The sequence below is a fragment of the Callospermophilus lateralis genome, chromosome 9, assembly GCF_048772815.1.
Source record: "Callospermophilus lateralis isolate mCalLat2 chromosome 9, mCalLat2.hap1, whole genome shotgun sequence".
Classification (NCBI taxonomy): Eukaryota; Metazoa; Chordata; class Mammalia; order Rodentia; family Sciuridae; genus Callospermophilus; species Callospermophilus lateralis.
In genome coordinates this window covers 61443757-61461021 of record NC_135313.1, presented here as the reverse complement: position 1 = coordinate 61461021, position 17265 = coordinate 61443757, and the positions used below count along the sequence as shown (strand labels likewise).

The window sequence follows — 17265 nt, the reverse complement described above, 5'->3', positions numbered from 1 at the left end:
GAATTTTACACTAGCACCTGCTATTGTAAGTCAAACTTTGTACCTCAGCTGTTCAGCAAGATTTAAAATTGCCTGAAATCATTTTGTATTATTCGAAAACCTGCTTTGCACTCTGATTTGGTTTGCACACAGGTAAGTTTCCCTCTTCCAGTTCTAAGTCTACAGTGACAGTGACTTTTTTTTTTTTCTTTTTTACAGGCATGATGAGTGTGTGAGTGCCTTGCTGGCCTAGACAAGAGCATTCAGCTTCAGCCTCTAACCTTCTGTGTGACAGACTCAATGAACTTTTCATTTTTTATATTAGAACAAAGAGCCCAACTACCGAAGATGAGAATAGCTATTGATTTTTAAAAACAGCAGAAGATATGAAGAGAATAAAGTATCTCAGGTGCTTTACTTACCCCAACAACCTGGCTGAATAAAAGGGCATAGAGGGGCGTGATTGCCCCATTAACAGCTGCACCCAGGGACCCTGCCAACATATAGGGCCATTCTGGAGCATTGAATTTCATGATCCTTCTAACCGGGGCGGGCGTAACTTCTTCTTCCATAAGAATGTTCTTGTTCTAGAGGGGAGAAAGGGTTACATTAGTGATCCAGATGTATACATGGATGCTTTGCATATTCTCTTTTACTGTACACGTGACACTTTGGCATTCATGAATTTGAGAGTCATGGTTTAATTGGTTATGAGAGACTTCAAAGATCTATGAGATGCAGTGGTTTGTTATTTTTGGACGAATGCTTGTGACTTGATTAGATGGGATTGAACATCTTGATGCTGCATTTATAGTTCTCAATTCATAATTGACCATGTATTAACTCTTTTAAATAGGTTGGCTCTTTGAGAATAATGACTCCTAATTAGAAAAACCTTTGCTGTGGTGTATTTCCACATGGATGACTTGAGAAAATTTCAAGATATGCTTATCATAAATGTCAAGGTTCTGTAACCTAATAACTGGCTAAAGCTCTGAGATGGGCCAGGATATCTGAAACAAGATAATTTAAATAGTTTTTTGTTTGTTTAATTGTCAATGGACCTTTATTTTATTTATTTTTATGTGGTGCTGAAAATCAAATCCAGTGCCTCACACATGCTAGGCAAGCACTCTACCACTGAGTCCCAGCTCCAGCCCCAATTTAAACCATTTTTAAGTGGTGTCAGTAGCTATCATTTACTTGCTTTCAATGAGGTTTTCCTTAATTATTGCCCCAAAGTAAGTGATACTCCATTGGGATTTCTAAATTGCATATTTTTTTCGCAAGGAGTGAAAATTAGCACTTCCCTATTCCGATCATTTTATTTGCTGTTAAAGTGACAGAGCTAGTAAATTGTTATCCTCTCAAAGGCAAATATTATGTATAAAACCCTATTGTTTTGTCTATCATTTTTCCTTGCTAGCAATATTACTCAATTCTTTAGGCCCATTTTATTCAGCAATTTGTTAAATGTATTACCATGTGAAAGGTAATAAATTTATTACATTGAGAAAGGATTCTAGGAGGCTTAAATAGATTTGTATTGATTTCTTAAAACTTTTTCTATAAAACTTACTTAAACACTAATACATAGCAATTTACCCCATCAGATAGCTGAACATCAGGAATAGATAACAGCAACTATCTTCAAAAATGTTCCCTTTGCTTACAAAGTCAAAGACCATGTTACCAATACAATTTATGTGAAAGGCTGGTGTCATGTCCATTCATTATATTTGTAAGCCAAATAGGATGAAGGAAGGCAGCTCAGGCCGGTGACAAATTTGTCATTACCTCCGTGTCAAGTTCTCTCTCAGCTGCCTTCATCATTCGCACTTTGTCATTGCTACTCACTCATGTGGCAAATCCTCACGCTCAATTATTTCATTTCTGACAGCTTACTAACTGTAGGCCACCAAGGTCAGAGAGGAAAATAAGTTGCCCGGGAAATCATGAGTAGAGCAGGCAGAAAGAATGGGGTTCTTGAACAAGCCCCACATGACACCAATGGAGCATATCACCAAGCACCTTAGTTCTCTGAGCCTCAGTTACCTCCTCCTTAAAATGAGAGAGTTGGACTAGGTTATTCTGGGGAAACAACATTTCTGGGTCTCTCGTATTTCTGCATGTCTGGTGAGCAGAAGCACTGACTACGTTTTGTTTTAGATTAATTTTCAAGGGTGTTTGTATAGCACACAACCTTGGGAGTCAGAGAGAGTGTCTTCACCCCAAGCAGTAAGCCCATCTCTTCATTATTAGAGTCCACTTGCTGGTATCATCTGGCTCTCTTTGCGCCACCTTGTGGAAACTAGGGGTAGAGCTAGGGAGCCCTTGCAAAAACGCTGAACTATGGCCATTGTAACTAAGTCCTTTAACTTTGTCTCGGGGTTCTAATGTATTCTGCCAGCATTCGGGAAATTTTATCAGGCTAATCAGACAGTTTGCAGTAGAGCAAAAGATCAGCCATTTTACAGTTCTGGACAGTGGCTGGTGTCTAGATTTGGATGTTTATTGACGCATGAGGATTGATGATTAAAAACACAAATTTATGGGTCTTATCACCAGAATTCCAATTTAGTAGGTTAGGTGTAAATCTGTGCTTTAAAAATATTCCTCTGGTTGTTCTGATGACCGCAGCTCAGATTGTGAGGCTTGTGACTATATGTAATCTCCAGAACTCCTCTCATCACTAAATGTCTAGAAATCAAGGTATCCATAAGTGCACCTTTTGGATATGTCAGCTGGGCTTCAGGGTATGCTTCCAAACTTGTGAAGATGCTCAATACTTACTAAATCTGGCCTGCTCCCTAGTGACATTAAACCGAGTACTTCCTGAAACCACTGCCCCACAGGGTGGTCCACCCACAACCTGACAAGATGGAAACTGTCCTGACTTTCTGATACCCAAAGTTATGCCCAACCGAAATCAATAATACCTAGAATATTTTAAAGCAATATGATAACTTTTTGCCTAGTAGTTTTCATTCCAAGATAAACTAACAAGAAACACAAAGTAGTTTATTTGAATGATTTTGTTGTCCCCCATGCTGAAAAAAAAAAAAAAATTTGACTTTAAAGGAAACTATTTCCAAATCCCCCCACCAACACATACCAAATGCAGCTGTCAAGACTGAATGATGCAAAACTTGAAAATCAATCCACATATAATGGATTTTTTTTAATACTGGGGATTGAAGCCAGGAGCACTGTACCACTGTACCCCCAGCCCTTTCTATTTTTTATTTTGAGATGCCCTCACTAAGTTACCCAGGCTGGTCTTCATCTTGTGATCCTCTTGCCTCAGCCTCTCAAGTAGATGGGATTACAAGCATGTGTCGCCATGCCCAGCACAATAATAGATTTTTGATTGAATTTTATTTGATACCACTAGCTGAACAGTGGAGAAATAGAACTATAAATATATAATAAATATTATTCTATAAAGAAATATTTTAGCCAGGAGCAATGGCACATGCCTGTAATCCCAGTGGCTCAGGAGGCTGAAACAGGAGGATTGCAAGTTCAAAGCCAGCCTCAGCAATGCCAAGGTACTAAGCAACTCAGTGAGACCCTGTCTCTAAATAAAATACAAAATAGGGTGGAGACATAGCTCAATGGTTGAGTGCCCCTGAATTCAATCCCTGGTTTCAAAAGAAAAGAAAAGAAATATTTTACTTGTGCTTGGTAAAAACTAAATTTAAAGAGAAATGAACAAATTAATGGCAAATAAGTAACTCACATAGAGTAGTAAAATTATGAAATTTATATATGTTTCCTCCCTGCACAGCTTGTTCCTCTACTGTAGCACTAGAAAGCTGTATACCACTTATTATTTTCTATCACATGTAAAGTCCCTGTCAGTAACTCATGGTAGGCAGAGGAACAGCAGCTCTTGTTCATCTTTCCATCCCCAACACAATACCAAGCACACAATACATGTGCAGTCAGTGTTTATTGGATGAAAAGATGAATGCATCTCTTATGCCCATCATGTGTACATGCGACTAAACATTTATTTAAAATTACTGATTGCTCATGTACTTCGTAGATGGTACAATGCTAAACACTGGGCTCCTCCCAGCTTCCTTCTAAACATCTCCGTTGTGCTCCAAGGGGAAAGGTAACTTCCTACTTGAATTTTGGGTCCTGCTTTTTACACTTTGTTACACTGGTTTTTTCATTCCCATCAATAGAGGTTTCCTGTCTGGATAACACCTTGAAGATTTGATGGGAAGATATAATAAAGTTATGACAAAGGGGCAAGGTGTCCAAATGAATAGATACTGATAGTGGTTTTTATGGGTCCGTGTCTGTCCACCAGTGTTTAAATCCTATCTTAAAAGATAGCTGCAATGAAGATATAGACGTCTAATACCTGTCTCTGACTTGCTCTCCTATACATTCTGCCTTGTTTTGCAATTTCACTGAAAAAGATATCTAAATATCAGAGATTGACATCTCTATCTCACAGGTTTCCACTAATCTTAAACTTAATCTTAATAATATTATATCTAGGATCTGACCTCATTTATGGAGCTAAAGGTACCACTTGGAGAGTGAGGAAGAATGGCTTTGCTCTGTTACCAACTAACTATGAAACTCCGGGTGAGTAACCCCACTTAGGGTCTGAAACACAGACATAAAACCATCTCTTCCAAGGGTTCAGTCAATGCTTTAAGAGACCACAAGGTGGAGTTGACTGCTTTCTATAAGTAGGCCTTCAGCCTCATAGAACATCTCCCCACCTACCGATGGTAAGATTAGGGTGGCTCTATCAAAAGGGGAAAAAGAAAAGAGTTCATCAATTCTTGGGCTTGCAGAATTTAATTAAGTATTAAAGTACTTTTAAAATACTGAAACTGGGCAACATTTACTCAGACAATGTTACTTGAGATTAGAGATTCCATTAGACACATATTATTAATCTCAAAGCTAATGTTTCCTTTTAACAATAATTAATTCTTTAATATACAGGACTCTAATATAATTATCCTATAAACAAGTATTATTAATATCATATATTTTCCTCTTGGAGTATTAGCACAATCACATTGACTTCCCAGACCTTTTTTTTTTTTTTTCCTTCTTCTTCTTCTTTTCCATCTCCTTTAACCAGAGAGAAGATAAAGCAGCATCTTTGCAAAATTACACTGGTCGACATTTCATTGATTTTGTTTTATTCCAACTTATAATGTAGATGAGTAGAATGTAATAAGGAATTTTTAATCTCTCTAAAACTAGTCTGTATATTTGATTTAGATTCCCTTTCATTTGGTGGCTCCCTTCGGAGCTTTCCTTGCATCAAAAGAACTCTGGGCATCTGATCTCCAGATCTCTCCCTAGGCTCTGATGGTCCTCTGTGACTGTGCTATGCCATCCACCAGCTTTAACAGTAACAGCAGGAGGTCAGCTTTCCCTTCCTCTTCTCCCTCCTTCCTCTCACTTTTCTCACCATTTACCCAGAAACTAGAAAGAAATATAAATATTGAATATGCTCAGTACTGTTACATTTAAATTCTGTCATAGTATCTGGTCCTTCCTTGAAGTTCTATTAAACTCCTATTCTTATCTAATACATCTTGGAGTTACTTGTGATGGCACCATGGACATATATGAAATAGCTGTTTCTAGAACCAGATGAGGACATGAATCTTTAACAGCAGGATGCAGCAAGAAACCAGGCTTGCAAAATGTATTTTCTCTCACTGCAATTCATCAGTTGCTCCAAACAAAGAGTGTTCTTTGGAATTTATTTAAACCAACTCTGCTAGATATTAAGACCTCTATTCATTCAATATTATTGCATGAAAACAAAAGAGAGCCTTAATAATCCATCTTTCATAGACATGTTATAAATAGTGCCAAAATTTCTTCATTGAGAGCCCATGTTTATAATTATTTCTTAATGGATTCACATGTTGGCATTTTATTGAAGAGAATTTGAAATTACATCATGCATAATGGATGTGCTTGTAATTAAAATATTCCCTGACTTGTTTGCTTTGATAAATATGAGAGTTTGGGCTTCATTTTACTGTAGAAATTCAATTTTTCATTCCAGTTGAAAAGTCTCTGGATGTCTGACTTGGTGCAAGGCATCAGACTAGGTGCGTAAGGTCATTCAAACACAAATAAGATGTAGTCGTTAAGTTTAAGCTTATAATTTAGTAAAGGAATAGATCAGCCTGACTTCAAAGAAAGATCCATAAGGACATTTCCATCAAAAGTTTCCAATGAAGGACTTCTGGTGGGGGTGTGGGGAGTATTGAAAGCTAGAGTACCGGGACCAGGAAAGGCTTAGAGGAGGACAGATGGTCATATGTGAAAGTTACACAGTGTCCACAACAGCAGGACACCTTCATCCTTGTGAGGAAAGTTTTTTATTGCTATATGTGCAGATTCCTCTTCTATTTCTTTAATTTCAGGCTGTTTTGAATTTATGTTAAAATCAATGTTGTTATTTTAAATGTATCCTAAAACATTATTATAAAATTGTCTAAAGTAAATAAATGTCCATAAAACCTAATGGACCTCTGTAATTCAAAAATTGTGATGACTTGTATAAGGCCTAGTCTTATTAAATGTCTGTGTCTGGCCATCAGTGTTTACATCCTATCTTAAAAGATAGCTGCGATGAAGATATAGAATATGAAGATGTCTAATACCTGTCTCTGACTTGCTCTCCTATACATTCTGCCTTGTTTTGCAATTTCACTGAAAAAGATATCTAAATATTAGAGATTGACATCTCTAGCTTACAGGTTTCCATTAATCTTAAACTTAATCTTAATAATATTATATCTAGGATCTGACCTCATTTATGGAGCTAAAGGTACCACTTGAAGAGTTGATTGAATACTTTTGCCAATTTTGTTATAACTTAAAAAAATACTTAAAATTTAGAAAAAAGGGGGCTTTTTGGAAATTCTTTAAAACTTTAAAAGATAAAGCAAATAATTTACTAAGCACATCTACAAAACATATTTCCTGTGTTTATCAGAAGGGTGCATCTAAAAACTAACCCAGTTTTAGTTAATGTGTTCTGTAAGGTAATTCATTAGCTAATCCATGTTTCTTTTTTAAAATGGTGTAAAATAGAGTTTTTACCAGGCGCTAATGTTCTCCTACTTTGTGTGACCTCATGAACCACATATGTTCAGGTTTAAAGGGCACGCAGTGGTCCCCCAGGAGAATCTGCTTCCATTCCTGCATGAGTGATTGGTGCCTGACCTGTTCATCTTCATAAGTCGATTTATGATGTACAACAGCTAATGTAGGTTCATGTACCAGATGAGAAAGCTGAGACTTGGAACGTTGCCGGAGAGAAGCTCTGTAAACAGAAAGATGGAAGAGTGTATAAATGATGGGCAGGCTGGAACAAGACTCAGTTGGTGTTCAAATTTACATCATGTGTCAAATAAACAAAAATGTTTGGTAGGTCCCATGGGAACCAGGGAAGGGAGGCTCCAGATTAGGTCAGAGCTAATTGGGTTCATTGCTCTGGGACTCAAGCTTTGCAATTGTTGGACCTGGATTTGAAGGCAGCTAGGGAGGGAGAAAGTGAAGAGGAGCACATTTGTCCCAGCAGTTCACTCAAATAGGCCCAAGGCTCAAACACATTCCAAGCCCATATGGTTCTGCTAACCACTGCCATAGCAAACCCAATGGCCTCTCACTTTTACCTCTTTCTGATTCAGGTCTGAGTTTTGAGTTTGTTTTCTCCCCCCACCCTTTCCTCTCCCTCCCTTCCTTTCTAGTATTCCTGGTGTTTAGTATAAAGTTACGAGGATAGGAGTGAGCTGATAGAAGGAAATAGGGCCCCCAGTGAGATTGTCTCTGAGCTAGCTATACAATGCCCACAGAAATGCATGAACACAAATCTTACTGAAATATAGTTTAGCTTAATGTATTCATTCATGCATTTACTCATTCAACAGTAGCTTATTGGGACCTACAACGTGCAAACCAATGCTCAATCCTGGGGAGACACAAAGACTAGTCAATCACAGGCTTCTTCCTCAAGGAATTTTCATCCTATAGAAAAGCAATGCATTCACCTAAGCTTGATATAAGGAAGCATATGGCTAAGTGAGGTAAAGTAGTTTTGTATAGCTATTTTGGAAATTCAAAAGGAAAAGAAACATATGGCAGGTGATACCAAGAAAGGTCTCAAATCAAGAGGTGGCTAAGTAGTGTTTGGCTATTGGTAGACTACAGGGAAGAGCATTTCTGACAGAGAAGACAGTGTAAACAAGCATGCAGAGAGTTACTGGTTAAGTATATTTAATGCATGACAAGCATAAGATGTGATTGGCTCTTTTTTTCCCCAAGATTCTTGGGAAAGGGGGTCCCCATTCTCTTCGAGATTAACTTATAAGCACTGGGAGCTGCTAGCAATTACGTTGAGATGCTCTAAGAACTAAAAGTGAGGCCAACAGTGAAAAGAGGGAAACCCATCTATCTTGAACACATCCTTGAAGTTCTAGCCTTAGACGTAAGGATCCTTGGGCTATTTGGTTATATCGGCTGATTCTTTCCCTTTAAAGGTTGAACCAAGTTGGGTTAGGTATTCAGTCATTTGCAAATAGAATCTTAACTGATACAGTTAATGCCAAAGAGTTGGAAGGAAGGAAGTTACATTATCAAAGATGTACTTTGGAAGGCTTAATCTGAAGTAGTAGTGTTAGGGGAATGTTGGAGATGGGGAGATCTGTGTCAACTGCTTTAGTACACTCTAGAAGGAATCATTCATATGTTGCCCCTATCATTTTGTACCCAGGAGAGAGTAGACTGAAGCAAATACCAATGCGTGCCTGTGCCTATAACTTCACCAAGGCTTCTTAAGAAAGCAGTAACATGCCAACTTGATTACTTTAACAGGTTCCCATGTTCAGTTAATGACACTGTCATCCTGTTAGTCACCTAGGCTCAATGCTGTACATTTACCTGAAGTCCTGTCTCTTCCTTGTTCTTGCACACTCAAACTCTTGCCCAGTCTTCTATGACCAGACATGAAACCACTCCCGCCCCCCTCCCTGTCCTCCAACTGGCCTTAGAACACTCCCATTCCTTCCCATCTGTCCTGAAACTCCCCAGAGTTATTTCTTTGGATTAAATAGATAATGTTAAACTATCTTCTTCAGAAGGTGAAGACTAGGATTGTGTCACCTGGAGATCAGGTACATGATAGGGACAAGACTTAAGGTCATAGATGTATAATGCAAACCCAATGCAATGAACACCAAGGTAGAAATGGGTGACAGATGAGGTGTTAAGATATAATTGGCTACCTCCCAGTGCTGAACATAGGAATACCTATATCCTGTACCCTTGGGTTTCTACCATTTTCATCTTATATTTCTTAAGATTCTCCCCAGCCCCATTTCCTAAACTGTTCCACCTGTCTCACATAAGCTGTCATGAGACCATGAGCTATAATGGTGCTAGGCACCTATGCTACCTGCCATCTGGTTCCCTACTTATCTACCAGCAAGACCAGAGTCTATGACATCCCCCCTTCAGAAATCTAAAGCATCTGCCTTCCCCATCTCAGAAGCTGTGAACCACTTTTTACAATGAAGAAAAATGTTAATTTGGGGACTAAATGCTCTCTCAATTATTATTTAGAAAATTACTTGCTGTTATCCATTAAATGGTTCCTGAACCTAAAATATATCACTGAAGAGGAACACAGGCGTTGAAAAACTGAAGCCAAAAAGCGAAATACCAATTAACATTTCATTTAGTTATCTTGGAGCAGAAAAAAAATAATCAGCACATACAATGAGATATTTTTAACAGATCTTTTTACTCAAACTTATAAATCTTTCTCTCTGCAGGTGGTTAATAGCTACTCTCTGTGTATAGATAGCATTTCTGAATTTCTCATCCTAGTCACTAAAATGAAGAATTTGTGAGAAATTATAGCCAAATAAATATTTATATTAAAATGGTTATCTGTTCCTAACAATAAACTGTAAATAAATAACTTATAATGAATAGAGTTTTGTTCATCTTAAAATAATTATTTTCTTATTGACACAACCATAACATACACCTCCATTTTGACTGTTCTAGCAATCAGAAGTGCGTGGTCATTCTCAGTGTTTAAGAAGTTACTTCATGTCATTAGATTATGGTTTTAATAACTTTAATGATTTTAACATTTATCATGACTAAACTTACTGCCAGATGTTTATAAAACTTGCCTAAAATTTTTGGTAACTTTCATAGGTTTTACTTTATACACTAACTTGAAGATATTGCTTTGTTATTTTCCAAATTCAAAAAACTAAATAAAATTAGCATTTCTTAAAAAAAAAAAAGGAGGCTTGTTCTGAAAAGAAAAAAAAATACATAAACCATTCTACTTCTGAGAATTTAGATTTAAAAAGCAAAAGTACCCTAATACCTGAAATATCTATTTTCAGTTGAAAATAAAGCACGATACCTTTTAGTGAGTTATTCTTTTAATTTAATATTTATTATTAAAATTTTTAATATTAAAGTGCATAAATCTGACCACATTGAGTTGTTAGCTGGCTACTTCATCTTAATTCCTTTTCAGTAAACAGTGAGCCATCTTGATTGAGCAAGTTCTGTAACTGAGTCTGCTCAGAACACGGCCTTACATTATAGGTCCAGGAAGTGGTGAGGGCAGTGGTGGGGAGAGATGCTTTCAACCATCACCTAATAGTCTCCTAATTTTTTTCGTAACTATAGACACATATTTCTGGGCAGAATTCTTAATAAATAGACCTTTAACATTAGGGGAGAATTTTTTTTTTTTTTTTTTAGTGAAACTCATAGGCCAGGATGAAAGACTAAAATTTATAGTCTTGCTAATAGCATACTCCAAAAAATATGTTCATGCTCATATGTTGATCCAGAGAAAAATAAATAGCTCATTTAGAAAAACGACTTAAAAGCTAAAAACATACATTTGTACTTCATCTAGTTAACAAATGATTTGTTTTCAATTGGGTTACTCTGGGAGCAGCAATGTTTTAATTCAATTGTACCTCAGTAGGTTAAAGAATGGAGTTAACAGTATGAACATGACCTTTATATAAGACAGTGGTTCACACCACAGTTAGCTTTAGTGAAAAACATAAACAGTGATTTTTGTTAAATCCCCTAAGTTCTATAAATGACGTGCGTGTGTGTGTGTGGGTGTGTGTGTGTGTGTGTGTGTTGTAGTGAGGATTGTACTTAGTAGTGCTCTACCACTGAACGACATCCCCAGCCCTATTTATTTTATATTTTGCCATAAGGTCTAAGTCATCTAGGTTGGCCTGGAACGTGCCATCCTCCTGCCTCCTCCACCCCCACAGCTGGGATTACAGGTGTGTACCACTGCTCCAGTTAGTAAACAACATCTTATCCAGACAGCCCTCCATGGGGATCCTACCCTCAAAAAGATGAGAAATTGAAGTTAGACAAAAGAAGCTATGAATTATGGACATAAATGTCAATACAGCAACAAAACATTCATCTGTAGTTCTTGCTACGTAAGATCTGGGAGTCTGCTTTCTTTGATATACTTAAGATATTGCCTGAGGCGCCTAAGAATATTTGAAAACTTTAAAGTGTGCCATGCACCTTGAGCTTACCTTAAACTATCCCGGTAGCTCCCTCTGCTAAAGCTCTTCTCAAGCGTGTCACCTTCAGTTCCATCTTTTTCTACGCAACACAATAGGAGTCACTCCTTAGTATATACAGTAAACAGACCATATTTAAATAGAATCATTCTATTTGCCTAGAATGTAGTTACTATGTGTAAGGACAAAATAGTCTATAAAATTTTATTCTTAAAAAATAAAGCTTGAAACTTGTCCAGAATATTGTAACAAAAATTTGAACCACATGCTAGCCTATTACTTCTGTAGAAATAGGTATATTTTCAGCATAAATCATAAAAACAACTTTAGGGAGAAACCCACTAGTAGTAGCAAAAATATGACAGAACCACCGAATGTTTCAAGTTTATTCAGAATAGCTCATGGTGTCCATGTATGCAGTAGTCATGCCTGGACACATTCACAAGACTAAACGTGAAATGGTGAAAAAAGTTCAGAATGCTGGTTAATCTAGCTTGGGGCAACCACTATGTCTGAAAATTCAGATTGATAGAGAGAAGGTGTAGTAGGGTCTAAAGCATCTATCTGTGCTTGAAAAAATATATACAACCTTTTATTAATTGACTAATTCACTCTACTAGTAAGAATGAGACACCTAGGATATACAGGACCCACTCCAGGAGGGGCTCTCCTGTCTGCAAAGTGTAAAGAAAAGGGATGGAATTAAAAACTAGAAGACTTGGCTTTGGCTCTATGATTTGATCAAACAACTAACCTCTTGAACTTCAGTGGTTTCCTTTACCATTTATATAATGCCTGCCAGGACTTTTGGGAGAACAAATCAGATGTGTGTATTAACATGCACAGAAAGTCAAGCCCCGGAAATATAAACTAACTTAACGTGCAAGTGAAAGGAAAACACCACTTGCCCTTTGCATCCTTTTCCTGAAGGTCTTGATTTCCTTGATTTTGCAAAGTCACTAGAGTGAAGTAAACGCCTTTCCTTTCTAGCAGTTCTTCATGGGTGCCTCTTTCCACAACTGTGCCACATTCAAAACCAATGATGACATCTGCAAATCTGATGGTGGATAGACGATGGGCCACTGACACAGTTGTTTGCTTGTGTTGGATCTGCAAGAATATACAGTGCACGGTGAAACATGACTGTAAGACAAGGTAGGCCTTGATCTTTGGATCGTCCCAGAATCCACAAGTAAGTCAGAGCCTTGGTTCCCGAGAATGTCCTTAAACTGGCTATGCAGACACCAGAAAAGGCCAACACAGCTTCTTGTAGCCATAAATCCCATCATCCTTTGGTCTGATTGCTGCTATTAATCAACAGCTTTAAAAGGGGGAGGGAATTTTAAAAATCATGTAAGATCTCAACAAGAGTTTAAATTTTACACGTGCATCCTTTGGAACCAAATCCTAACTGTTGTATCAAGATGAGAAAGATTGTAGTCAGCTAATATTTTCTGAAGGATCACACAGGATACGTAGACCCCTTAGCCCTGTAAAGTAAACTCAGACTTTCCACAAACCTTATTCAGTGATTTTTGTACCACAGCCTCACTCTCGTTGTCCAAGGCTGAGGTAGCCATGTCCAAAAGGAGGATCTTGGGGTTTCGGATAAGGGCTCTGGCAATGGCTATCCTTTGTTTCTGGCCACCACTCATCTGGCCTCCTCCTTCTCCCACAAGGGTGTCAAATTGCTAGGAAAAAAGTGACATGAGTCATGAGGGAGAAGAACTCGGTGATTTCTGTTGGTAACCCTGCACAAGGTCTCTTCTAACTGCCTCCTCAAGTATGAATTTTCACAGGTCTAACTTTTACTAAAAGAAACATCCCTTCCCCAAACAAGTAATTAACTAATCAATATCTGCGCAAGAGATAAAGAAATTGATTTATGCTCTTATCCCCAGGTGCATTGAGCTGTGTAAATATTCTTCTGTAGCTCAACTTCAAATAAATGCTTTCAAAGTGAAAACAAGTCCTTGTCTCCTTTCTCTAGTTAGGCAACCCAGAAAAACATAATACTAAAGCTGTCTTTATATTGTGAATGAAAGAGCAAACTGGCTTTATGATTGTTACCATGGACATCATGTGGTTACTGAGAGGGCCCCATGCCTATTGTTACATGGGAACATGAGTAGTCTTTCTTATCTTGCCTCCTAGTAGCCAACATGAGTTGTGCACCTACCACTTGAGTGGTTCTGAGGCAGGTACTGTGGTTCTCCTCAACTGGTGAATAAGGAAATGCTGGGCATAAAATATAAACTTATCGAAATTCTAAAGCTGTTAAGTGGAGAAGTTGGGTTTGATACTGGTGTAGCTTTTTCCTCTTTGGTCATGAAGCGAAAACATGTGCATATCTGCAATTTTATTCATAAAGGTAATTCAGAAGACCAATTAGGAAGTGTTCAAGATCACTGACTCTGGAACCAGACCATCTGTTATCTATCTTGTTTCTCCTGTTACTTGTATAATTCTGAACAAGTTATTCACCTATTAGAACCTCAGTTCTCTCTTCTACAGATGGGAATAATAGTTGCCATCTGACCAGGTGAATGTGGGGATTTAAATGAGTGAATAGATGTCAAGTCCTTAGAAGAGTGCCTGGAATGTAGCAAGCTCTATACAGGTGCCAACTATTATTAATCCTCCTTTGACTTAGCAGACCATCCGTGGCAAAATCCATATAAATATAATAATATGGAGGTGGTCTTTGTAGTAGTAGAATGAAGCGTAGAATGAAGATGTATGAGGAATTGTTTTTGAATATGTGAGAAGCAGTTCCAAGGACACAATATTTAAGCTAAGTACAAGAAAACTAAATAATAACAGTTGTAGACATCAAGAAAGCACTACACAAGTAATACCATATGACAAATTTAGCCTATTTTTTAGATGGGTGCTTAATATATGGAAATTGTATCTATAGCAAAGAGTGATTTTCAGAAGAAAGTTTCCCAGCTTGGCAGATTTTAAATATGTAAACAATGTATTTTCAGATAGAAGGGAAAACTTATGGTACATTTACACACATAAGACAAAAATATGACCTTGGGAATTTAATAATTCACTCTAGGCATGCCTGTAATCTCAGCTCCTTAGGCGGCCAAGGCAGGAGGATCACAAGCTTGAGGGCAGCCTGGGCAACTTAATGAGACACTATCGGAGAAGGAGGAGGAGGAGGAGGAGGAAAAAGTGCATAAAGAATTTAATGATTTGGAATTCAAAGTTTTTAAACTGTGTACTATTGTGTAATTTTTTCTTTCTGACTTCTGGGTTTCCTTCTGGAATATGAGGCTAGGGTACCTGTGGCAGGGTCATGATGAAATTGTAGGCGTTGGCCTCCTTGGCAGCTCGGATTATGTCTTCCATTGTCGCCTCTTTCTTGCCATAGCGAATATTTTCTGCAATAGTGGTGGAGAACAGAACTGGCTCTTGTTCCACTACCCCAATCTGATCTCTCAGCCATTGGATGTTAAGAGAGCGAATGTCGTGGCCATCCAGAGTCACCTAGGGAACAGAACAACATTACATGGCTTGGATCCCTTCAGGATCCAGAATCAGGAGGTGATACTTGACCACAGGGGAGAAAAAAAAAGAGAGGCTGACAAGACTGTGACTGTCACAATTCCCCTTGAAGTGAGGCTGTTTAGTTAGGACACAACGTATAATTGAAATCATGTATAGCTGTAGGGCAATTCATTGTAGAAACTCAAATGATACATGTGTAGAAACACAAATGATTACTTAATTTCGCACTATTATTAGCCCAGGAATGGACAAGTTTCTAATTTCTCACTAAAGAGTATTGAGTTGTTCACCACACTTTGAATATTTTATTATCTTTTGACTTCTGATCAAAAAAGTGACCTCAAAATTATTTAAAAAATAAATTAATAATCCCTATCTTATTTATATGCTTTATAGTAAATCTTACTTTCTGGTAAGATGCATCAAATAACACTTAGCTGTTCAAAAGCAACTAAAGGCATAAATGGGAATGAATCAAAATCATTCCTATTTAGGAAAAATGTGAAAATTTTACATCAAAAAACCATATTTCTAGATATTAGAGAGTCATTATGATGACATGTAAGCAAAGAATACCCAATTGAGAAGGAAATGTCTGTGGAAAAGGAAAATTCTATTATTTCTGCCTTGTCAGAGCAACATTATATGCATGATTGAGAACCCGTGGCATTGAAGCCATTTAACCTACAGTCACAACAAGTATCTCTCAAAGCACCAAGGAGATGCTGACAAGAATAATTTTGAGGCAGAGTATAAAGATGTGGCATCTCCATACCTGAGTTCAAATACTGGCCTGATCATGCCTCACAGTGACTTGAGGCCATTCCTGATCTTTTTGACACTCTGTTCCCTCATTTGTTAAATGGGGATATGTACCTTTTGGGGTCATTGTGAAAATAAGGAAAATCATTTTTATGAAGTATTTGACATATAATATGTGGCAAGTAAGTGGTGATTATTAACAGTATTTATTTTCTTAATTTTAGTCTATGTTTACTCAAATAAATACAAGGAAAAAGAGATCACATCCTTTGAGGAATTGTATATAGAAAAGGTTTTCTTAAACCCAGCTTTTTGAAGTGATAATCAAGGGCAATTCTTTGTTTATTTCTAGCTATGCCAGCTTTCCCATACTTGGCATTTGTAAATCATAAGGAATCAATAATGATTTTGTTGCAACGTAAGGAAAGAAGGGTAATAGGTAGTTCACTGTGAAAGCAGCAGCACCAGTTCAAATGTTCAGTGGTTACTGAGCGAATAGAATGACAGGTTAGTCACTGAATACTGTCCCTACGCAGGGAGTTCGTCTTCTCTATTCAGTAAGAAGTCATTAAATCTGTGTGAGCCAGAACAATCTCAGTTTGACAGTAGAGCACCACTTTTGCATTTCCCTGTCCCCATGAGTTGAGAAGTTTCTGGAAGACACATACCATGCCTTCACAGGGGTCGTAGAATCTCTGAATAAGCTGCAGTGCCGTACTTTTCCCACTTCCACTAGATCCTACTAGAGCTGTCATTTCCCCTGGTTTAATGACCATGCTGAGGTTACTTAAACTCTGAAAGGAAAAGAAAATTTAAAAGTTCAGATTATCACTGCGCTGCCAATCAGGCAACTAGGTTATAAGTTAGGATGCTCTGTGAGATCACTGTGTGTGTGAGTGTGCATGCAAGTTTACATATGTTCCACGGCACAGCCCTCAATACCCGTCCATCACCAGCAAAAGGAAACAGGCCTAGGATCAGGTTTTAGCATTTGCCAATTACTTAATAACTGCAGCCAACAAATAATGATATGTGCTAACACTGGTAAAATAACTAAGCCAGGCTGACTTCTAAAATTATGTTTCAAAATCTAACTTAAAAACACTTCTGACATACTAGGATACCTACAGGAGACTGTCCCAATTATTAAAGAAAAACTCCAGTAAGTTAGACACACAATGCTACTTTCCTGACCAACAATTAGCAACAAACTGACTTGTAGATTTTTAAGCTGTAATATACTGTATAGTGTGCGGGCATCTTACTTGAATACCTTAACCTAAAAAGTTTTTGTGGTGTGTTTCTAGGTCCCAAGCACTGAATGCCGGCTGGGGTCAAGAATGAGCAGTTCATTTGCAACTATCTGCTGAATATTTTATCAATGAGAGGTGATTTTTGT

General features: G+C 37.7%; 1 protein-coding gene across 3 annotated transcripts in view; it reads right to left on the bottom strand.

Moving 5' to 3' along the window:
• The window catches only part of Abcb11 (ATP binding cassette subfamily B member 11), a 79090-nt gene that overhangs the window by 26948 nt on the left and 34877 nt on the right, over window positions 1–17265 (bottom strand). For 2 of the 3 annotated variants that reach the window (XM_076866116.2, XM_076866115.2), the window contains exons 12-18: window positions 16535–16660; window positions 14880–15083; window positions 13103–13273; window positions 12491–12692; window positions 11595–11658; window positions 7213–7312; window positions 402–566 (exon numbers count right to left, since the gene is read on the bottom strand). In XM_076866116.2, the coding sequence (XP_076722231.2) occupies window positions 402–566; window positions 7213–7312; window positions 11595–11658; window positions 12491–12692; window positions 13103–13273; window positions 14880–15083; window positions 16535–16660 (1032 nt within the window). Of the gene's footprint in view, window positions 1–401; window positions 567–7212; window positions 7313–11594; window positions 11665–12490; window positions 12693–13102; window positions 13274–14879; window positions 15084–16534; window positions 16661–17265 lie in introns of all 3 variants that reach the window. The other variant, XM_076866114.2, reaches the window with a different exon arrangement.